The following is a 21,033-nucleotide window of genomic DNA, read 5'->3' as shown; positions in this document are numbered from 1 at the left end:
CGCTTGTGCTGTTGGTGACTGTATAGGTGAAAGTGGCTATTGTTATGTTAGTAGTTATGTAAGTACTGGAGCTAGTCTAATTGTTGTTGTTTTCATACTGCTTAAGTAATCTAGCTTGAGACAGAAACAGGCTAAAACAGAAACGAGACAATTAAAAGACTTTACTAAAATATTTACAAAATAGCAATAAAATCAACTCGGCCACATGTGCATAACTTTATTGGACACTTACTGGCGTTTTCTCAAAAGGAAACATAAGGCCAGGTGTCTTGTTGCTCCAAGAAGCCATCTTGAATATTTTGCGTAGCCAGCAGTTAGTGGACTGGTTTGCGTTCTATATTCTTTGCTTGGTACCCCACGATTGGCGATTCATCGCATGTATTGTTTGTTTGTTGTATGTTGTCTTATGTTTGTCGTAATATTTGTTTCATAAACTCACACAGTGGGATAAACAAATTATAGCATACATAATCGCGCGGGGACGCATTGTGATTTTACACTGCTTCGTTGCAGATATCATGCCCTCCTGCTCAAAGTGCCAGCGCAATATGTCGGCGTGGGATCCCCAACCCCTGTGCCTTAATTGTACATCTCAATGCCTCCAAGGTCACCGATGTAAAGACTGTTTACTGCTTTCACCCACAGCTTTCAGACAGTACCTCCGTGTGTAATAAACGCAGAACACAGCAGGCCAGGAAACACCAGCGCACGATGTCAGACCACTCCGAGGTTTCGCCTTCCAGATCGGCTATCTCGGATGATCACCCCCGAACCTCAACTGCTACCTTGATGTCGGACACCAGGGTTGTAGTCTCTACCCAGAGCACTTTGACAACCGCGCTCACGTACCAGACGGCACCTATACCATCCTGCGGACAGACGCTCAGTCTTCCACAGGCGCCCCAGCCTATGGCACAGACGCTCGGTCTTCCACAGGCGCCCCCGCCTACGGCACAGACGCCCATGATAGACGTCTCCCTCCTCCAGTACATTCAGTACTTACAGGCGTGACAGCCATCCAGCGCCAGCGCCTTTACAGACGCCTCTACAAGTGCCTCTCATAGCGCCTCCACAGACGCCTCCTCAGATTGCCCCTATCTGCACGGCGTCAAAACAGACGCCCGGGCGCCCTTGCCAAGTACGTCCTCATGGCGGAGTGAAAGAGATCTTCTAGGCAAGGTCATACATCTAGGAGCCGCTCCCTGGTTAGCAGGCGCTCCAGTGGCTATCGATCCGACTCCTCGGAGGGCGCCTTCATCCCTTGTTATGACGACACCCCTATGGACAGTGGATCCTACCTGGGTCTTGACCAGGTCGCAGACTGGTTGGCAGACAGATTGGAGGCTATCGCTCCCACGCCTGGCCTAGAGGTCGATAGCAAGACGGCGATCCGTGCGGACCCCACTTTGATCCCTCCTGACCCACTGATCAGAGACATGATCTCAGCTTTGGACGAGGACTTTAGTAAGTTGTCACTGACTCAGTCCTTCAGGGCCCCACGTTATAGACGAGATGACTTCCCAGTCCACTCTCTTCAAGTTGCGGACCACGCTCACTCCTTAGATGAGGACATGCACCGCATGACGGGATTGAACCGCTCCACCTCCAACAGTCCAACAGTCTCCGACAACAAACTCGCCTACGTGGAGACCGAGATTCGCCACATGCTCAAACCTCTCTCACTGATGGCTTCGTCCTCCAGGGCCATACTGCAGGACTTAGCGGAGGACAACCCCCATAGGATTGACCATCTAACTTGACCAGGTGGAACAGACGCGCTCCCACATGCGCGCCGCTCTGATCGAGCTCACTACCACTAGACGCCTTGGGTACCTTGCCTAGTCCAACTGGTACCCAGAGTTCAAGAGAGACCTTTTGCGTCAACCCTGGTCCGGCTGTGACCTCTTTAATGGACAGATATCCCAGACACACGCCCGGGTCTCAGCCTTCGCCCTTGATGAGACAGCTATCAAGGCCCTGGCCAGGGTGTCACAGCCAGACTTTGCTAAGGCGTCCCAGTCTGGCTCCTACCAACCACGTCGCAACACGCTCCGGACTCGGGGGCGGGGCTCCACCTCAACCTCTCAGGCAGAGGCAAGGGGAAAGGAAAGTCCTCAGGCTTATACCAGTCCCGTCGCTGCTACCCCAAGAGGGGTAACGCCAGCAGCAGGGAACTCCAGTGAACCACTGGACAGGCACGACTGGGACCTCCCACCCCAAGCTGTCCAAGTTGTCGACACCCCAGTAGGTGAGAGACTGGCTCACTTCTGGCAGAATTGGGAGATTCTGGGGGACCCATACATCACCAACATCATCCAACACGGGTACAAGCTGACGCTTGTAGACGACCCGCCACTGATGTTGTCACCCATAGTGGATACATACCCCCCAACCCAACAGTAGCTACTGAGCGGGAACATCAGGGCGCGCTGCTAGACAAGAAAGCTATAGAGGTTGTACACGCCCCAGCCATAACACCGGGCTTCTACTCACCCATCTTCCTGGTCCCCAAGAAGGACTCGGACAAAAACAGGATGATCCACAACCTCGCCGCTTTCAACAAACGCTACCTGGCGCTTCCACCTAACTTCAGGATGACCACGCTCAGGCTACTGCGATCCCGGATCCAGGCACAGGAGGCGCTCATCAGCCTGGACATCGAGGATGCCTACCTACACGTCCCTATACATCCCGACGACCGGAAATTCCTCCGCTTCATCTTCATGGGAGTCCATTATCAATGGGCGGTCGTCCCGTTTGGAATTTCTTCGGCCCCATGGCTATTTACACGGCTTACTAAGCAGATAGCCTCTTACCTCCGTTGCCGGGACATCCAGTTCAAAGCGTACATAGACAACTGCCTGCTGGACCATCGGGACCCTGTCACTCTACTCCTCCACCAGGACTTCACCCTTCGACTCCTATACCGTCCTCCCAGATTATCTTAAGCAGCATCTCTGGTGGTGGACGGTGGAATCGAATGTCTTAGGCGGCGTCTCCTTGACAGGGCTTACGACCTCTCTACCCCTCTTCGTAGATGCGTCCCTACAGGGATGGGCCGCACACCTGGAGGGACAGGTCGCCTCAGGGCTGTCGTCCGCCGATCAGTGCCTATAGCACATCAACAACCTCGAACTGGAAGCGCTTATCTTGGCCATCACTCACTGGAAGCAGGCGCTCAGACACGCCTGGCTCTCCATCTCGACAGACAACATCACTGTCATATGGTGTCTCCGGAACCAAGGAACGACTCATTCGAATTTGCTCCTTCAACAGACGTTCCGATTGTTTCACCTGGTGGATTATCTGCAGATCCAGTTCCAGGTCCACCACATCCCGGGCTGTCGAAACATCCTTGCGGATGCCCTGTCTCGGCCAGGCAAAGTGGCTCCCACAGAGTGGAAACTTCGCCCAGACACCTTCTCTCTTGCTTGTCGAGACCACCGTCTCCCCAACATAGACCTATTCGCCACCAGCCAGAACTACCAGATCCAGACCTACATATCTCCGGTACCGGATCCACTGGCATGGCAGTCGACGCTTTCAGCGTCCCCTGGGAAGGACTAAAAGCGTACGCTTTTCCGCCACCTGTAGTCCTTCCCAAAGTCGTCCAGAAGATCAGATCGACACGGAACCTCAATCTGACTTTGGTCGCGCCCTGGTGGCCAGTAAACAGGATGGGATGTGATAATGAACTTTATAGATCCAGAATTGGCTGTGTCCACTCAACCTTTGTTTCGTTCAAGCTGAACAGAGCGAGGAAGACAGCCATGTTCAAGCACAGGCTGCACGTTCCGGCCAGTTCGTTGACCTCAGAGACCTATCCGACGTCAACCACCTGCCACTCCCAGATTGGCCAAATCTGCTGATCCACCCTCACAGCAGACAGCCACACCCAGGACCAGACAGGTTACGTCTTCATGTCTGGTCCATTTACAGAGGGCTTTGAGCTGCGTGATGGGCTGGCCTCTCAGCTAGTTGGAGCAATTTCTTCAAGCAAAGACCCTCACACAGCTCTTTTCTCTGTCAAGAACAAGCAGTAATATACATTAATGAGTAATGCAGGATAAGTATATAAATATAAAAAAATATCTAGGATTTTACTAGATTTGATTGACAACACATCTCTACATATGCCATTATTTTATTACATTTGGTCACATCGATGTTTAAACATGTACAGCATTGAACTTTTAGTTGATTTTTTTTCATTTGTCAAATTACAACTTCAGGCGTCTTTGACGTTGGACTTACATGCGGACAAATGATTGGCTTTCATACCACGGAGGTCCAACGCTTAAGCCCCTGGTAGCCCCTGGCCTCATAATGATATTAATTCTAAAAATGATGTAATGGTTAGTGTTACACTTATCTGCTAAGCAACTGAAAGAAAATTGCATTCTGGCTAGTGCTGTTGAATTTATGTTAACATAATAATGAAACAACATATGATTACTGACCTGCTGATACCAAATGATGCAGGAATTAATTCAACATGTAAATATGCTTGTATGCTAAGTTTTTAGAACCCTGAAAATATGAAAAAAGGACGACATATACAAGCACCTCTACAGGTGCCTCTCCTGGCGTCTTCCCAAGCGTCTCTGCAAGCACCTTTATCAGGGTTTCTACAAGCGCCTTGACAGGCGCCTCTCTCCTTGCATCTCAACAAGCACCTCTACAGACGCCCTCACATATGACTAACCTAGACTTACATGTCGTCTCTACAGTGTAGTCCATCTTTTCCTGTGGTACCAAATCGCCTGGTGCCTCTTCACGATGCAATGGGAGCAAGTCTTCACGATCTAGACTGGCTCACTGACCGGTTGGAGGCGATGGCACCTTCCCCAGGGTCGGGCATCGATAAGAAAGACACTATTTGGTCAGACCCTACGTCTGTTCCTCCTGACCCCATGATCAAGGACACTTGATGAGGGCGGCCGCCACCAAGCGAGTGCCGGGTCAGACGTGCAACACATGAGCTCCGTTGAAACTGGTAAAATACAAAGTTTAAATCGCAAGTATCAACATATATGTTCTAACCCTTATCATACTTCAAGCCAGTAAACAGGATGGGATGTGATAATGAACTTTATAGATCCAGAATCGGCTGTTTCCACTCAACCTTTGTTTCGTTCAAGCTGAACAGAGCGAGGAAGACCGCCATGTTCAAGCACGGGCTGCACGTTCCGGCCGGTTCGTCGACCTCAGAGAGCTATCCGACGTCAACCCCCTGCCACTCCCAGATTGGCAAAATCTGCTGATCCACCCTCACACAGCAGACAGCCACACCCAGGACCAGACAGGTTACGTCTTCATGTCTGGTCAATTTACAGAGAGCATTTTGGGCGCCAAGGGCGACTCGACCAGAGCGGTGGCACATCGCCCAACCACAAGGAGCCTTAATGATGACAAGTGGCAATCTTTTGAGAGCTTTTGCAGGAGTAAGCACCAAGACCCCACATCTGCATCGCCTCAATTCCTGGCCGAGTCCATGCTCCATCTGCGTCACAAGTGTAAGCTCAAGGGCAGTTCCATCATGACCTCCTTTGTGGCACTCAACTCTGTCCTGGCAGTTCCTAAAGATCGACGCATGATAGAAATCCCAGAACTCCAGGCACTGCTCCGCTCATTCAGACTTGAAGACCAAAAGGCGAAGTTCCCTTCCCCGGCCTGGGACTTGAATGTCATTCTCACCTCGCTGAGAGACGCGCCTTTCGAGCCACTCGAAACATCGTCATTCTACAATCTGACGAAAAAGACGGTCTTCGTACTGGCGCTCGCTACAGCAGCCCGTGTCAGTGAGCTATACGCCCTAGACGTCACAGGGGTCCGTTTTGAGCAGGGAGCACACGGAGCCGTGCATCTGGGCCTGTGCTGGGACTTCATTGCAAAGAATCAGCTCCCAGGCCAGCCCAACAGATCGTTCCTCATTCCCCCCCCCCGTCATCGATTTTGGGCGCGAGGATGAACTAGAGCTCCGATGGACGGATTCAAGTGTTACGTCCGGCAGAGTTATGGTATGGGGTAGGATTACAGGACCCGTTTGATAGTGGTAGAGGGAAATCTCAATGGACAGCACTACTGCGATGAGATCATCGGCCCTGTTGTTCTACCGTTTTTGCGTCGTCATGGCCCAGGCATTACCTTTCAACATGACAACGCCCGGCCTCATATTGCTCGACTTGTTCAGGATTCTCTTCAACAAAACAATGTGAATGTCATCCCCTGGCTGGCTCGCTCCCCTGATCTCACCAATTGAGCACATGTGGGATGAGATGGATCGGCATCTTCGACGTCAATCACATGTTCCACAGACACACCAGGAACTTCGAAACATGCTTCAGCAGATATGGACAGATATCCCACAGGACTTTGTGCGATGCCTGGTCCATTCCATGAGACGAAGATGTGTTGCTTGCATCGCAACCAGAGGTGGACACACACGCTATTGATTTGTAAATTGACATTTTGGCATGATCATGTTTTTTATGAAATCACGCATTTTCTGAAGTCAGTATGGCAAATAAAACCATTTGAACACTTACAGGAGTCTTTTATCTGTTGCAAATCGAAATTGTTTCAGATTTGATAAAAAACATAACTTTGCATTAAATCTTATTCAATGTCACAGGAACTTTTGTTGTTCAGTATATTTATAATATACTCAATGAATATTTTCAGCTTTAGTTTCACATTTGGGATATTTTCTAATTTTTGCTCTTATACATTACATTTATGGCATGATTTTGAATTTGAAAGATCAATTTGACTTAACATTTATGAATTTAAAAATAAATATATATTTTTTCGCACATACTGCTGCAAAGCTGTTTTTCCCTTGTATACAATCACACGTATGTTCCTCAGTTGGTCTGTTATAGTGTTTAACAAGAATTGTTAAGAAAAATATTATTGAGAATTTTTTTAAATATGTCATTCCTTGAATACTCTTTAGTTAAGCAGCTGTTAAGTGTTTGATATTGCCAGTGTCTCATAAAAATGAAAAGAAAAAAAATCACTTGCTCAAAAGTAATTAGTTACTTGACCAGTACAAAAAAATCATAAGGATTTTACTTTGAGACATCAAAACCTCGGCCAAACCATGTGACAAACCAGATAGAACGAAAACTATAAAAGCCCTCATATCTGTGGGGTCCATATTTTTTCCATTTTGTGCCTACTTGTAAGTTAAATGATGTGTCATATACCTGATTTATTTTCCTTCAGAAATAACTACAGGATGTGTAATTATAAACAGACAAGAAATATTTCTTGATCACATCGTTCAACAAAATCCAGTCGCCATGTAGACTACCTAGTTTCATCCATTCCGAGTAAGAGGGGTTTTCAGAAAAAATAAAAATTTGACATCTTCACTATTCAGAATTGTCCTTGCAATGGCAGACCAATAACTATATTATGTTGTTATTATTATGACATTACTATATGGTATATCTCATTGTAAGAAAATAATTCGAAAATCATTAACTTCAGAATCCATGATGATTTTGTAATGAGAATTGAGGTGCCTGGGACACCTGTTCCATGTAATGTTTAAAGGCTGATGTGTAGTGATGAATGTGTGAAAATTGTCTGCTCAAGTCACAATATTCCACCTATATCATGCAAAAGTATTCATTGTTTTGGCAGACAAAGCAGTTGTTTTGGCATAGGCATCAAGTGCAAATGTATATGTATAATTTTGGTGTTCAGTTTCATACAGTCATGAGATTCAATTTTTCCACAGGATGTTTTGATGATGAAGATATCGTTCATGTTGAGGGAGATGTTGACCCAGCTCGAGATCTTGAAATCATTCATGATGAGTTACGACTGAAAGACATTGAATTCCTAAAAAAGCAGATGGATCCTCTTGAGAAGACGGTGGGACGTGGAGGAGAGAAAGGAAAAAAGGGAGAGTATGTAAGTGGATGTTCAAATGTTAAAAATAACACTGTATCATAAAACATAATAATAATAATAATAATAATAATAATAATAATAATGTGTAGCTTTAGGTGTATGGTATATATTTAAGTGGCATCCATCTGTTGCCATCAGCCTGTTGCCCGTCTTTCCATCTGTCCTTTTGACTTCCTTTCTGAACTGGCAGAAGGGATGAAGATGTTGAGCACCATTATGGGATTTCTTTGTTCATATACTCAAAATAAGTTTTTAAGGAAAAATAAGTTGAATTGTGAAAAATCTGTTAAATCTTCTCAGACACCACAAGGCACAATGGGATTCAGGTTTGGTCCTGCCAGTAAAATAAACCAAAAATAATTTTTATAGAAAAAAAGTCAATATCCAAACTTTTGTCTTACTTCCTTTTAACTTTCTTTCAAAGACCACAAAGCCCTGAAAGCTCGAACAAAAACTATTTTATGAAGTGTCTGTCTTTGATGACCTCTGTATGTGAGATATGCATTGAAGCTTCCTGTGAGGTAGACATGGTAGGTTGCAAATGGCTATCACGTGAGGCTGTCAAAGGGAGTGATGTGAAATGAGATAACTGAAAGGAGTCAATAATTTGTTGGCCACAAACAATAACAAACAGTGGTAGCAGAGCATATAAAAAAGAAAATGACTGAAATGGAATACGAGACTCGGAAGGATAAACTTTGGTAAGAGGGAATTTGATTTTTTTTTCAGAGAAGAAATGACAATGACACAATTTATCATTGAATATGAATGACAGTGTAATAGATACTATGTGATAAATCGTGAAGAACAATGTAGAACGAAGTGTGGTTTATTTCATGGAAATACCCACCTGTGCATTAAATGGACTTGTCCGACATTGCTGGGGTTGCAATCTAATGAAGGAGTCATCATTATGAAAATATAGGTAAATATTTTTATAGCTTGTACATTACTTCATTATCCTTAAAGAGGCTGTACATAATGTTGATAGCTCTTGGTTGTTGTTTATCGAAACAATAAAACATTGCAGGGAGAATAACCACTCGTGACCTTGCCTCTCATGGTTCATTTTCCCTGCATTGTTTTATTAGACAATAAATGACTCCCACTTGTCGCTTATTTCCTAAATACAGAGTGTTAGAATGTTACTGTATGATGGTGTTGCCAGTGTCGCAGGGGATCTAGACAATAATAATTCAATAAGGACCAAGAAAGTATTGCTAAGATGTACCTGAAACAAGTATATGATAATGATAATATGAAAATGTAAAAAAAAATGTTATGATTTGCTGCTCTTATGATTACTCTGACATTTCACTCTAGAATTTGACTCCAGATTATCACTGAATGAAAACCTCAAGATTGTGAATCATGAGGAGTTTCTCTGTGCTTTCTGGAATGCTGGTCCTGATAATTTTTACAGGACTGCCTCTGTGGTCTTCTGTTTAGTGTTTACAATAGAATTGATGTTATGTCATAGGTCGTAGGTCAGAGGTGTGATGCCATCATCATTATTGAGACATGTAGTTGCCATGTTGTAAGGCTAAAGCAGTGTACCAAAAGAACACAGAGTAGACTGAGTGTTACAAGCAACACAGATGTCTTTGTTCCATGTTAACATTACATAATGGATAGAGTGTTGGCCTGTAGAACTGAAGGTCAGTGTTTCAATTACCTGGCTGTGTCATATGTAAAGATGTTAAAAGTTGGTACGTGTCAGGCATTCGGAATCAGTTTACAGTGAATGGGATATACATGTACATGTTAAATTGCAGAATGGTATCATCAGTTGGCTAGCACTAAAATACCTCTACAACTTCCATGACTTCACCTCACCTGTGTATGCTTAAAGGGGCACTGATCTAAAGCAATTCCCCGGGACTGGTTGTGGCCTTTGTTATTGTTTTTTCCCCGTGAGTACCCGGATGATATAGCAGAAACCTAGACTAGTTCGTAACCTGTACTGCACAATTAGTAAGCGCATTTGTCACTTTTATTGACAGTATACATAAGGGCGTATGGTCACATTGATCAACAAAATGAAATACAGTTTTGGAAATAATAAGGAAATGTAGGTATCTTTGTGTGTAGCATCGGTAATGGTGACGAAGTTTTGAAAGGTCACTTGTTAAGTAATTGTGCGATTTTCGTTTACACTGTTTTGACTTGCAACACAGAGTAAATATTTCTCCTGAGCATTGCTAATTTTATCGTGTGTATATTTTTACAGTCAAAATGTGCAAAATGTTCAGTTAGGAAATTTTTTAAACGCCTGAATATTCAGTTTTTTTACAAATTGACTGAAAAATATGTCCATCTGTATTATTGTGACAACGAATTCTTAACATTGTTATGTTTAATATCATCACCAAGAGACTGAAAATGTTACGATTTCTATATTGTTTGGCTTTTAATCCTACATAATAATCTATTGTGATATTTTTAGGCTCTTTTGATCATCTTAATCAATTTTAGTCAATCTGTTAAAGAAATGGACAGATTTTTCAGACAAAATGACTGAAATATTAACACATTTTATAAATTGCCTGAGAGAATCACATTTTACAAATTGACTGTAATATATACACGCTTACAAAGTAAAAGACTTGTGAACACAATGTCTATCGCGCATCGAAGAATTTTCCAACCAAGACGTTGAGGAACAAGAATGAATCTGTCCAATGGTACAGCAAATGAAGGAAAACAAAATGCAAATATAATAATTATAACCGACCAAATTTATGTGTATAATTGTAGGCAGCTTCCTTGTTCGAGGAATGTATCCGTGAATATCCACACAAAGGAACAATATCCAACAGCAATACAAAGAAACTTGTTCAATGTCACGTGTCTCTGTAACAATCAAATATTTTAAATATATATATATCGTTTCGGGATATTATATCCCGTGTTCGTTTCTCAACTGATCACTTAGATTGTTTCAGGTGTTTCACATAGGTGTCAAGTCTCAAAGGTTGGCCGAGAAAGCCCACGTGACAAGTATTTTCATAACGTCCTCGGTCCCTAAAATCATCCATTGAGTAAGATAACAATGAGCAATCAATCAACGTATTATCGGTTAACCCTTTGAACAAAGTATGTTGTTTTTACATCAGCACTTCACGCCGTGATATGAGTGTATTCCCTTTGTTTTAGTAAACCTAGACATGTAAACACTCACTTTTGACATATCCACCGTGCAAGATAACAGTGATTAATCAATCAATGTATTTTCTATTAATCCTTTGATGACTAGCAACGATCCGTTGATTTACAAAAAAGTAAATCAACTGATCATTCATCTCTTGCTGGGCTGCTATATGCATATTACATAACACACATTTCAACTCACTTCAAACCTGGATTTAGATTGAATAATTACCCCAGGCACAATAAATGCCAAATTTGAACCTTTGTCAGGTATTCTGAGTGGTGCTACCACTAATTATACCTGTAATAAATTCATTAACTGAGCATCAAGTGAATGACGACAAATACACAAGTGTAGGGTTATACTAGAAAACATGGATCAAAACAAGGGATTGACGCAATCCGAAATCCGAAAATTCTTTCCGTTCCGTCCGCGTGCGTTCGTGCGTGCGTGCGTGCGTGCGTGTGTGTGCGTCCCGAAATCGTTTCCGGAGTATAACTCAGAAACCGTTAAATATTTCTCTACGAAACTTTGCATGTCTATCAGACTCATGCTGAACTGGTGCCTTTTGCTATTTAGGAATTTTATAAATTTTAATTTTTTTTACGTTTCCATGGCAACAAGTTGGACTTAGGTTCCATAAGGGTGCTGTTTGTTTCCGGAGCGTAACTCAGAAACCGTTAAATATTTCTCTACGAAACTTTGCATGTCTATCAGACTCATGCTGAACTGGTGCCTTTTGCTATTTAGGAGTTTTATAAATTTTTATTTTTTACGTTTCCATGGCAACAAGTTGGACTTAGGCTCCGGAAAGGAACACCACCCTTATAGAACCTAACTCAAAAACCGTTAAATACTTTCTTACAAAACTTTGCATGTCTACCAGACACATACTGAACTGGTGCCTTTTGCTATTTAGGAGTTTTATAAAAAAATTATGTTTAACGTTTCCATGGCAACAAGTTGGACTTAGGTTCTATTATAGGGTGGGTTCACTTATGGAATATAACAAATAAACTGTTAAATATTTCCTTGTCAAACATTGCATGTCTATATATAAAGCACATACTGAACTGGTGCCATTTGATATTAAGGAGTTTTAGAAATGTATATTTTAGAATTTCCATTACAGCTATTTTGAAATGGGCTAAGATAAATCCTGGGTCAGTTACCTGGTTTGGGACCATAACGTGTTAAAATAGGTGGGGGATATAGATGACTTCGTCAACTATACGCTTGTTTATTATTAAACTATAACCATCAGGGGTATTTCCAAATAACGACATCCGATGAGCCTCCGCCGTTCTTTTTGTCTGTTTGTTTAGGCTGAAAAAATTAATTAACACGCGCCATTTGTCGAAATCTTATAGATCACGGTTAACCAATCAGTGTTAAAAAATGCGTAAAACAAATATTGCCTCCAAGCAGAGACCATATATAATATGGTCTTTGCTCCAAGTTTTTTAAGCTGTCCTTGCAGACGGTAGCCCAGTCTCGTGTCACGCTCAGTTTTGTTGCGTATCATCCAGGTACTCACGGGGAAAAAACAATAACAAAGGCAACAACCAGTCCCGAGGAATTGCTTTAGATCAGTGCCCCTTTAATCCTGTTTAATTGCCTTCCTGTTGATTGACTTCCTCATCATGTGTTCTGTCCATCATGTTGTTACAGTATTATTCTTCTGTTGTTGTTATTTCACCTACCCATGTTAGTCACTCACATGTATGCAATTGTTGTAACTGTTAATCCTCCACCTACCATAGGGCGGCCGAAGACCCGGGTTCGATTCCCGACATGGGTACAATATGTGAAGCCCATTTCTGGTGTCCCCCGCCGTGATATTGCTGGAATATTGCTAAAAGCGGCGTAAAACCATACTCACTCACTCACTCCACCTACCATATATATTCTGTACCATGTCCTAGGGCCAACTAAACCGACAATACACAGAATGCATATTTCTAGATATATGGTATGGCATAAGGGGCTAGTACAAAAACGATAAAAAAAGCAGGACTTAAAGGCCAAACAATAAACTATATCCAAGATTTCCTAACCAATCGCAAAATAACCGTGGGTATCGACCAAACGCTGTCGGACCAGTGTCCCTTGGGAGAATGGCACACCCCAAGATAGCATTTTCAATGTTATGATTAATGACCTATTCGAGGGAATACCCAATAAAATTCAAACTTCCAAATACGCGGATGATGAAGCCCTCTGAGTTCTCACCAGAAGCATAAATATGGCTCAAAAATTAGTGCAGAATGCATTGAATAAAATTCAAATATGGGCAAATAAATGGGGTTTCTCACTAAATGCCGAAAAACCACAGGGATATTATTCAAACACAGAAATATGCTTGCAAACACCCCCAAACTACAACTAAACAAAAAAAACATACAATTCCAAAAAGAAACCAAGTTCCTTGGACTAATCTTTGATGAACACCTCACATGGGGTACTCACATTAAAAATCTAACAAATAGATGCACAAAAGACCTAAACACACTATGCTGCCTGACAGGTTCCAACTGGGGTCCTCCAAGGAGACCCTACTATCACTTTACAAATCACTAATTAAATAAAAAATATATTGAATATACAACACCTTAAACTCCTCATTAAACGATAAAGTAAACTCAATTCAATATATAAGCACTCAAGATAATCACACGCACTCAGCATGGCACGCTGCGCATATCGCTACAGGCACTAACAGGCAAAATACCCCAGGATCTACGCCGAGAACATCTAACAATAAATTACTGGGCCTCAACCCAACAAAACCAACAAATCCAACAGATCCTTAAAACTAATATTGGTATTATGGAATTATTATGGTACTGTTCGGTTGAACAAAACCTTCCAAATGGCGTGCCGGTTTTCTTGGGGGAATTAGTCAGCAAAGAGCCGGAGTCACAGGAGACTAATCACAATTTTTTTACAAAAACAATTAACAATGAGCAATTTACAATATCTTAGAAAATAGCTGAAGGTGCCACAGAGAGTCGGTACAACCCTCTGGGCTGTGGGAGAGAGATCTGCTTGGTTAGAGCGACAAACCCCTTCTGCCTAACATTTTGCTTTTGTATGTTTTTAACAAAAATTAGAACAATAAAAAGAAATACGATTGGTTGATACACGATGGGGTGTGCCCTATGGTAAATGAATGGCTAGACAGAGGTGAATACTTAATCCTGTTAATCCTGTTGGACTGTCACTAATCTTGTTCACATATTTACCGGGTGCTTGGAAAGAGATTATGGTATCACTATAGACGAGCTTGTATGGGGGCTAATCCTTAATGAGTCTAAATTGAAGTAATTGCTGAATGTTATTCTAATATAGGTGATGACAGATTTACTTAGATAAAATAGTTCAAGGTAATCTATAAGACTATGGAGACATATCTTTTGTCTTATTGGATATTATGTCTGGGAGATGGGGTCTTGTTACCTTAGGCTAGCATCTATCTACAAAGCTATTACTGATATTTTGTATATGCATTTTACCTGATGATAAGTATTACTTGCTAAACTATAATTATATGAAATGTTGTATAAATATTACACTATGATAACTTATAAAAGCACTTGATGTGGATCTAATTATTATAGGAAAACTTAGTATAAATGTTATATCGTGATAAAAGCCCCAGACTCCAAGCTCTAGCTTGCAAAAATCCTCAGCGCTTAATAAATTACCTACATATACACAACCTAAATAATTAACAGTTAAACACAGCCCCAAATAATACCTTTCACACCCAAACATCAACCCCTCAAAATCGACATATCTCTCTCCACCAGACTAAATAAAGAAACTGATCCAAATACCGCTAAATCCATCACATTAGCATACATTCATGAAAAATGGCCAAATTGGTGTCACATTTACACAGACGGGTCCTTTGACCTGGGCTCAAAATGGACAGGATTCGGCATCCATATCAACGAACCCCAAAAAGAAACACAATCATATAGGCTCCCAAATACAACAGTACATGCTCTGCCCACCTAACACTATCTATGATGTACGTTTCAGAGTTTGAAAAACGATAAGAATAGTGGTTGTTTATGATTCATAGTGTAAAAGTAAGATTTATCGAGATTTATACGCTTTAAAAATCCCACATCGTAATCCTTTAGCGAACTATTCAGGTGAATGAAGTATAACAAACTTGGTGAATAAAAATATGAAATTTGATATAAAACATCCCTGGACACGATGATTTACCATTTATATAGTATTACCTGATCTCCAAGGCATTGTTTTATATGCAGTGATAAAGATTACTGTATGTATTTTCTCGTAAACTAAGCCAAAAATAGTAATCAGCTGAACACATGTTTTCTCCCAATCTACCAGTGATTCAGTTAAAAATTACCCAATGATACAACTGCAAATAAGTTTGATGCAATGGTCAGAAGAAATTTTATCTGAAATTATTGTTTTATCAGGCATATTATATTCCAATATCGTGTTTGTTCAGATGCAGCCTTCACTATATATATTTAAAATTAAAAGAACCATAGGCATAGCACTTTGGTACAGGTGATTGCAGTTGCAGGATATTTTTACGTATGGAACAATTTGACCAGTCACCCTAGGGGACTTCCCACTTTTTCGATTGCGAAAAGGTGATGGTGACGTATATTTGTCAAATTGCAACAATTATGACTTTTAACGAGTCCAAGTATGGCATTTATAATATATGTATCCATTCTCTGGCAACTAAAGTTTGTTTCATGGAGTCAGTAATAGTAATCTGACCTTGGTTGCTTTAAATAACGGTGATTTCACTGAAATTACTTAAACAATATTGAATGAAATTTGGAAATTTGGAATAAAATTTATAAAATATATGACAAACATAAGTCCAGATATGCAAGGAACACATGTTTATAACCAGATAGTATTACAATGGGATTAAATTGCATACTTCAGTTCTGATGTGTTGACTTGTATTTCCAGTGTTATGTGCTCATGGTGATCAGCTGATAATGCTTTTTGAGATGGGGAAAAACATCATGTCGGTGTAAAACTTGAGCTAAGTAAAAATGTAAGTAAGTTTTGGGAGCCATGTGTTACCATGCACTATAATAACTGAGTGAGCGGTTTCATCCTTACCATGTTCATTTTTCAGCCTTGCTTGACAATGGTATAAGGATCTATACCAACACATCACCATTACAGTAAAATAAAGGACTTGTTTTCCATAAATTGTCTACTTTAACTAAAAAGACAGCATGAGTGTAGACTAATACAAGCAGTCACATACACACACACATGCATCTGTGTCTCTTTATAAGTGCACCAGTCTTGAACACAACATTAAACCCCTTATCACTTCATGAAAGATAGTCTTCTGTTAGGATTTATCTACAGTGGTACCCTTCTGTTCAGTTTCCTACCGGGCACTCCATATCTTGAAGTATCAGCCTTAAGGTGTTGAAGATACGGACTAGTGAACACACAACACTGACTCAGCAGTGAAGTAGTCAGCCTAATCATGCATCTGGTCCTGGTCACCCAGGATTCAAACACATTTATTACTTAATGCTATTGTTTAAACGCTCCATTATTTATAAGGAATGGAGAGTTGTTTGTCAATTACATAATCTTGCACCAACATTTCAATTAACTTATACTTAAACAGAAGAAACTATTTTTTAAATATTTTGACAAGGGAATGATTTCAAATTTTGTTGAAAGCATGTGTCGCCAGCTGGTTTGAACTTGCATTGTTAGATTTAAGAACATCTAATTGTTGACCTCGGCTATGGCGACACATGACAGTATGGTGTAAAATTACCTATTAAATACTTTCAAATAGTTGTGTTACAGCGAGTTATCTATAATAATGTTCCTATTTAAAGCTATTAGATACACCTTTGACAAGAAAACAATATAAGATGAACATATATATATCCTTGTTCAGGGCTCTATATTCCTATAATCCCCATCTGCATGTCTGTTCAACATGAAAGTGATTGTACAATACAAGTTTAGGACCCCATGAAATTATGACGAACCGTGTACATGCATTGCACCACGGAGCTTGGTGCACGTGCGACAGTAGCAGAGAATTCATTCCTCATGCATCACGCAAGGGCGACTCGCACAGTATAATAAATACAGACTACAAAGAGTTCTGGTTTATTTTTCAAATATTTTCAATAAGAGAATGTTTGTCAATGTGTTAAAGTAGGGATGCGTTTTAAGTAGGGGACTATGCTTGTTACTCGCAATTTCTTAAAAATAATGGGCCTCGGCCCCTGCGGGACCTCTGCTCCATTATTTTTAAGGAATGAAGAGTTACTCTGACATTCCCGTCTACGGAATGATGCCACCAATATGTGGGATAAATGCATGCTGTTGTTGCAGAATACTAAAAATTTACAGGAATCTTGAGTATTCCATATGTTATGTACCCAGCCTCCCCACATCCTGGTGCCAGTTTTTCTTTGATGACAGAAGCAAGAGGAATGGCAAGGTCAGTTAACTCCAAATTGTTGGCTGCGAATCCAAGGTGCATTCATGCAAGCTGTTTTGACCCTGTGTTATTAATACTTAAGATAGGTAGCAAATTGCACACTGTTATAACAGGCAAAGTATGTAGCATACAGAATATTCAGATTCCTGAGATTTTGTCATATAACTCTGATCCACTATTTAACATGACAATCATGGTAGCCATTTTGAAAATGTAATTCTTTCCTATGCCTTTTCTGCATTCATCATTAAGAAGCCCTATGTAAATGCAGATGCTTTGAGGTTTTGTCTGAATTTAACTGCCACCACACCAGCACTTTGTCTTTGAACCATGCAGAGCTTGGACATCTCAGGGATATCATATCATGTATGCGAGAAAACATATTTAAGGGAATCAATTATTCATTTAGAAATGATATGGTGGAATGCATTCTGCTTAGTAAAGTCAGTATCTGGTCCATACCCCGTGAGCATCAACATGACATGACATCATCTTGGCATACTGAATATCAAATGTCAGATTGCCTCCCGTTATGCCCTTAGCCATTCTTCTTGTAAGGACCCGTGAAGATTCGGGGTAGAATAGGCTCGCTGATTTGGTTGATGCATGTCATCGTATCCCAATTGCATGGATCGATTCTCATGATGTCAATCACTGCATTGTCTGATCCAGACTCGATTATTTACAGACTGGCGTCATATAGCTGGTATATTGCTGAGTGCAGTGTTAAACAACAAACAAACAAAATCTTCTTGTAAGGCATGCCTAAGCTGTTGCAAATTCTCGAAATACTGAGGTCAGTTGCAAGCTCTTTGGCCCAGAATATCCTGATGGTGCCCAATTGGTGACAAGTATGGAGATTTGGCTGGCCAGGTCAATGTTTTGATACCTTGCTTCCTCAGACTGTCGACTGCAAAACAACCTCAACGAGTGTGAGGATGTGCATTGTCATCCTGAAACTCAAAAGTTCTGACTTATATGCTTGGCAAATGGTATGACCTCTGGATGTGAACTTTGGTACACACAACACTGACCAGTCATGTTACCTTGCACAATCAGGGGTAGAAACTAACAGTTTCAGTCCACTAGTCCTTATCATTATAACTTATAGCAAAACCCCTAAAAATGGCAAATTTCTGCTGGTCCTTATGATACCTTTACTATTGGGCAGTTTGGCAAGGACTACAGGACTAGTGCCAATTTCTAATGCTGACAATCATCAGATTCGTCCTGCTGTCATAGGTGATGCCAGCTTCTGACGCTTCTGATTCTGACGCCAACATACCTATCATGCTTTTGGACTGTTGCTGGATATTACCTCTCTTCATGCCATCTACAAACGCTGTTTCTACCATGTGTAAAGTAAAGATCCTTGATTCGTCAGAAAACATGGTGTTACCCAGGGCTGCTGTTGATGACCACCAAACTGCTGTGCCCACTGTTGTCTGAGGCACCTGTGTGCCACAGTTAGACGTATTCCTCTGAAAGGACGTCTTGCTTTCAGACCCACACTTTTCAACCTGTTTCGTAATGTTGACGTTGAAAGTCAGATTCCTGTGGCATCCCTGAAGTTTTCGCACGGTTCTGGTGCAGACATTTTACACTCATCTGACCAATGAATTCTACCCAAGGAAGCCACTCGTGCACTGCACCACATTCGATGTTCACAGATATGTCTGTCATTAAAAAATGGAGGTTTGACTGGTCTTCGTGCTAGATATCCCACTGCCTTGAGACAATTCCTAACCGTTATGACAGAAAGTCATCTGTGGGTTTTCCACTGGTTCCATAATGCAGGGGCACTGCCAAAGGGGACACGCCTTACAAATCTCAGCAATGCTTGGTCTTTACTGTTAGGTGCTATGCTTGGTCATTAGTTTGGGCATGTTAAATGAGTGATAATGCTATGATGATACCCTAGTTGTCTGGTAACAGCTCTGTATAACATACCTTCAATTATTCTCCATTTTTCTCCAGTGGACAATCTATGCCTCCCCATTCCTCAATTTCACCTGAAAATCTAGTGTTCTGTTAAAAATATCAACTATGACAGAGCAAGAGACAGTTGTTGGTTTTTCAGCTTGCATGACCCTTGTATTCCTGTGCAGCATATGGGACGTGCAACGTGCATGTGTTTTGACAATGCACATCTATGGAATATTGCTTGTGTCATCACAAATTTTACTTTCACACCAAACCTCTACTAGCATCTAATTTTACAAGTTATGACAATTTTATGAAATAAGTGGTAAGTCACTGTAACTCTCTTTCAATAAGTTATATTCATGTTAATCTAGGTACATACAATTTTGCTTATATCATGGATAGCCCTTTTGGATGTCATTGAAATACTTGTCTTTGTTATTGAAGGTCAAATTGACTCAAGGTTATGAACTAAAAAATATAGTATGTTCACAATAAATCTATTGTTTTTTAAAATTCATATTAAATTCATTTTAACAAGCTGTCTAGTTATATCCTTTGCTGACTGACTCAAAACATATTTGTGCTGTTGTTGATAATTAGAAAACATTTTCCTAAGGTAAAAAAAAAACCAATAGTATTTTAAAAAAAATCATATATTTGAATAAAATATTTCATTTACAGTTAGTTCATGTAACGGGTGTTGTATTTTAGGCCTAGAAAATGATGTCTACTTGTGTGTGAAGTTCTGCAGTACAAGTTATCTTATAGTTCATTAGACTGTAATATCTTTCAAAACAAGGATGAACCAAGTGGAATGTCACAGCCTGCACACACACATTTTTGTTGTAGATCTGATCAAACTTCACAGTCTGGATTCAAATGTGTACCGTTCCCATTCTTGTTTGGATTGAGAGAGGGTGAATGCTGAGATGGGGGATTGGTAACTGGTTGTTGAAATTTACTTGTGGGGTTTTGATAGCTGTCCATGAAGTCCTCTTTAACTGAAGACTACAACAGTTTGTTCTTATAATTACTCAAGTAAATGTTGAAATTTAGCTTCAGCATCTATACACAGTAAACAAACAACATCTCACCTGACTCAACAATCACAACAGTTTGTGTTACAGCGGTATAACGTCTAGGTAATGACGACGAATACTTGTTTGGGGGTTCATGGGATTTATTCGGTCTGTTCATATCAGGGATATGGAGATCCCACCACAATATGGCTATGGATGATAATTCCCTAAAACATAATATAATAAGGTTGAATTAGTAATATACAATTACAAGAATCTATAACATGTATAATTAAACAAACATATTACATTTACTTGTTACCATGAGCATGAATTTAAGCATATATAATCAGAACAACCATCAGCTCTCTATATATTACAGCTACAAATCCCATTTATATGATACAATACACCTAAAAATACAACAATATATACATACAACTATTAGCACATAAATACCAACCTCGTTTCAGGGACGCAGGCTCATCACGTCAGTGCCAACAGTATGGCTT

At 40.9% G+C, this 21,033-nt stretch overlaps 1 protein-coding gene across 1 annotated transcript in view; it reads left to right on the top strand.

Annotated features, from left to right (window-relative positions):
* The window catches only part of LOC124150121 (obg-like ATPase 1), a 410,349-nt gene that overhangs the window by 185,967 nt on the left and 203,349 nt on the right, over positions 1-21,033 (top strand). The window contains exon 6 of the mRNA XM_046522047.2: positions 7,751-7,926. Coding sequence (XP_046378003.1) covers positions 7,751-7,926 — 176 coding nt within the window. The remainder of the gene's footprint in view (positions 1-7,750; positions 7,927-21,033) is intronic.

Source organism: Haliotis rufescens, unplaced genomic scaffold (assembly GCF_023055435.1).
Source record: "Haliotis rufescens isolate VD_foot unplaced genomic scaffold, xgHalRufe1.0.p SCAF_4, whole genome shotgun sequence".
Lineage (NCBI taxonomy): Eukaryota > Metazoa > Mollusca > Gastropoda > Lepetellida > Haliotidae > Haliotis > Haliotis rufescens.
Note: the sequence above shows the minus strand (reverse complement) of the source record. Positions and strands in the feature narration are given on the sequence as shown.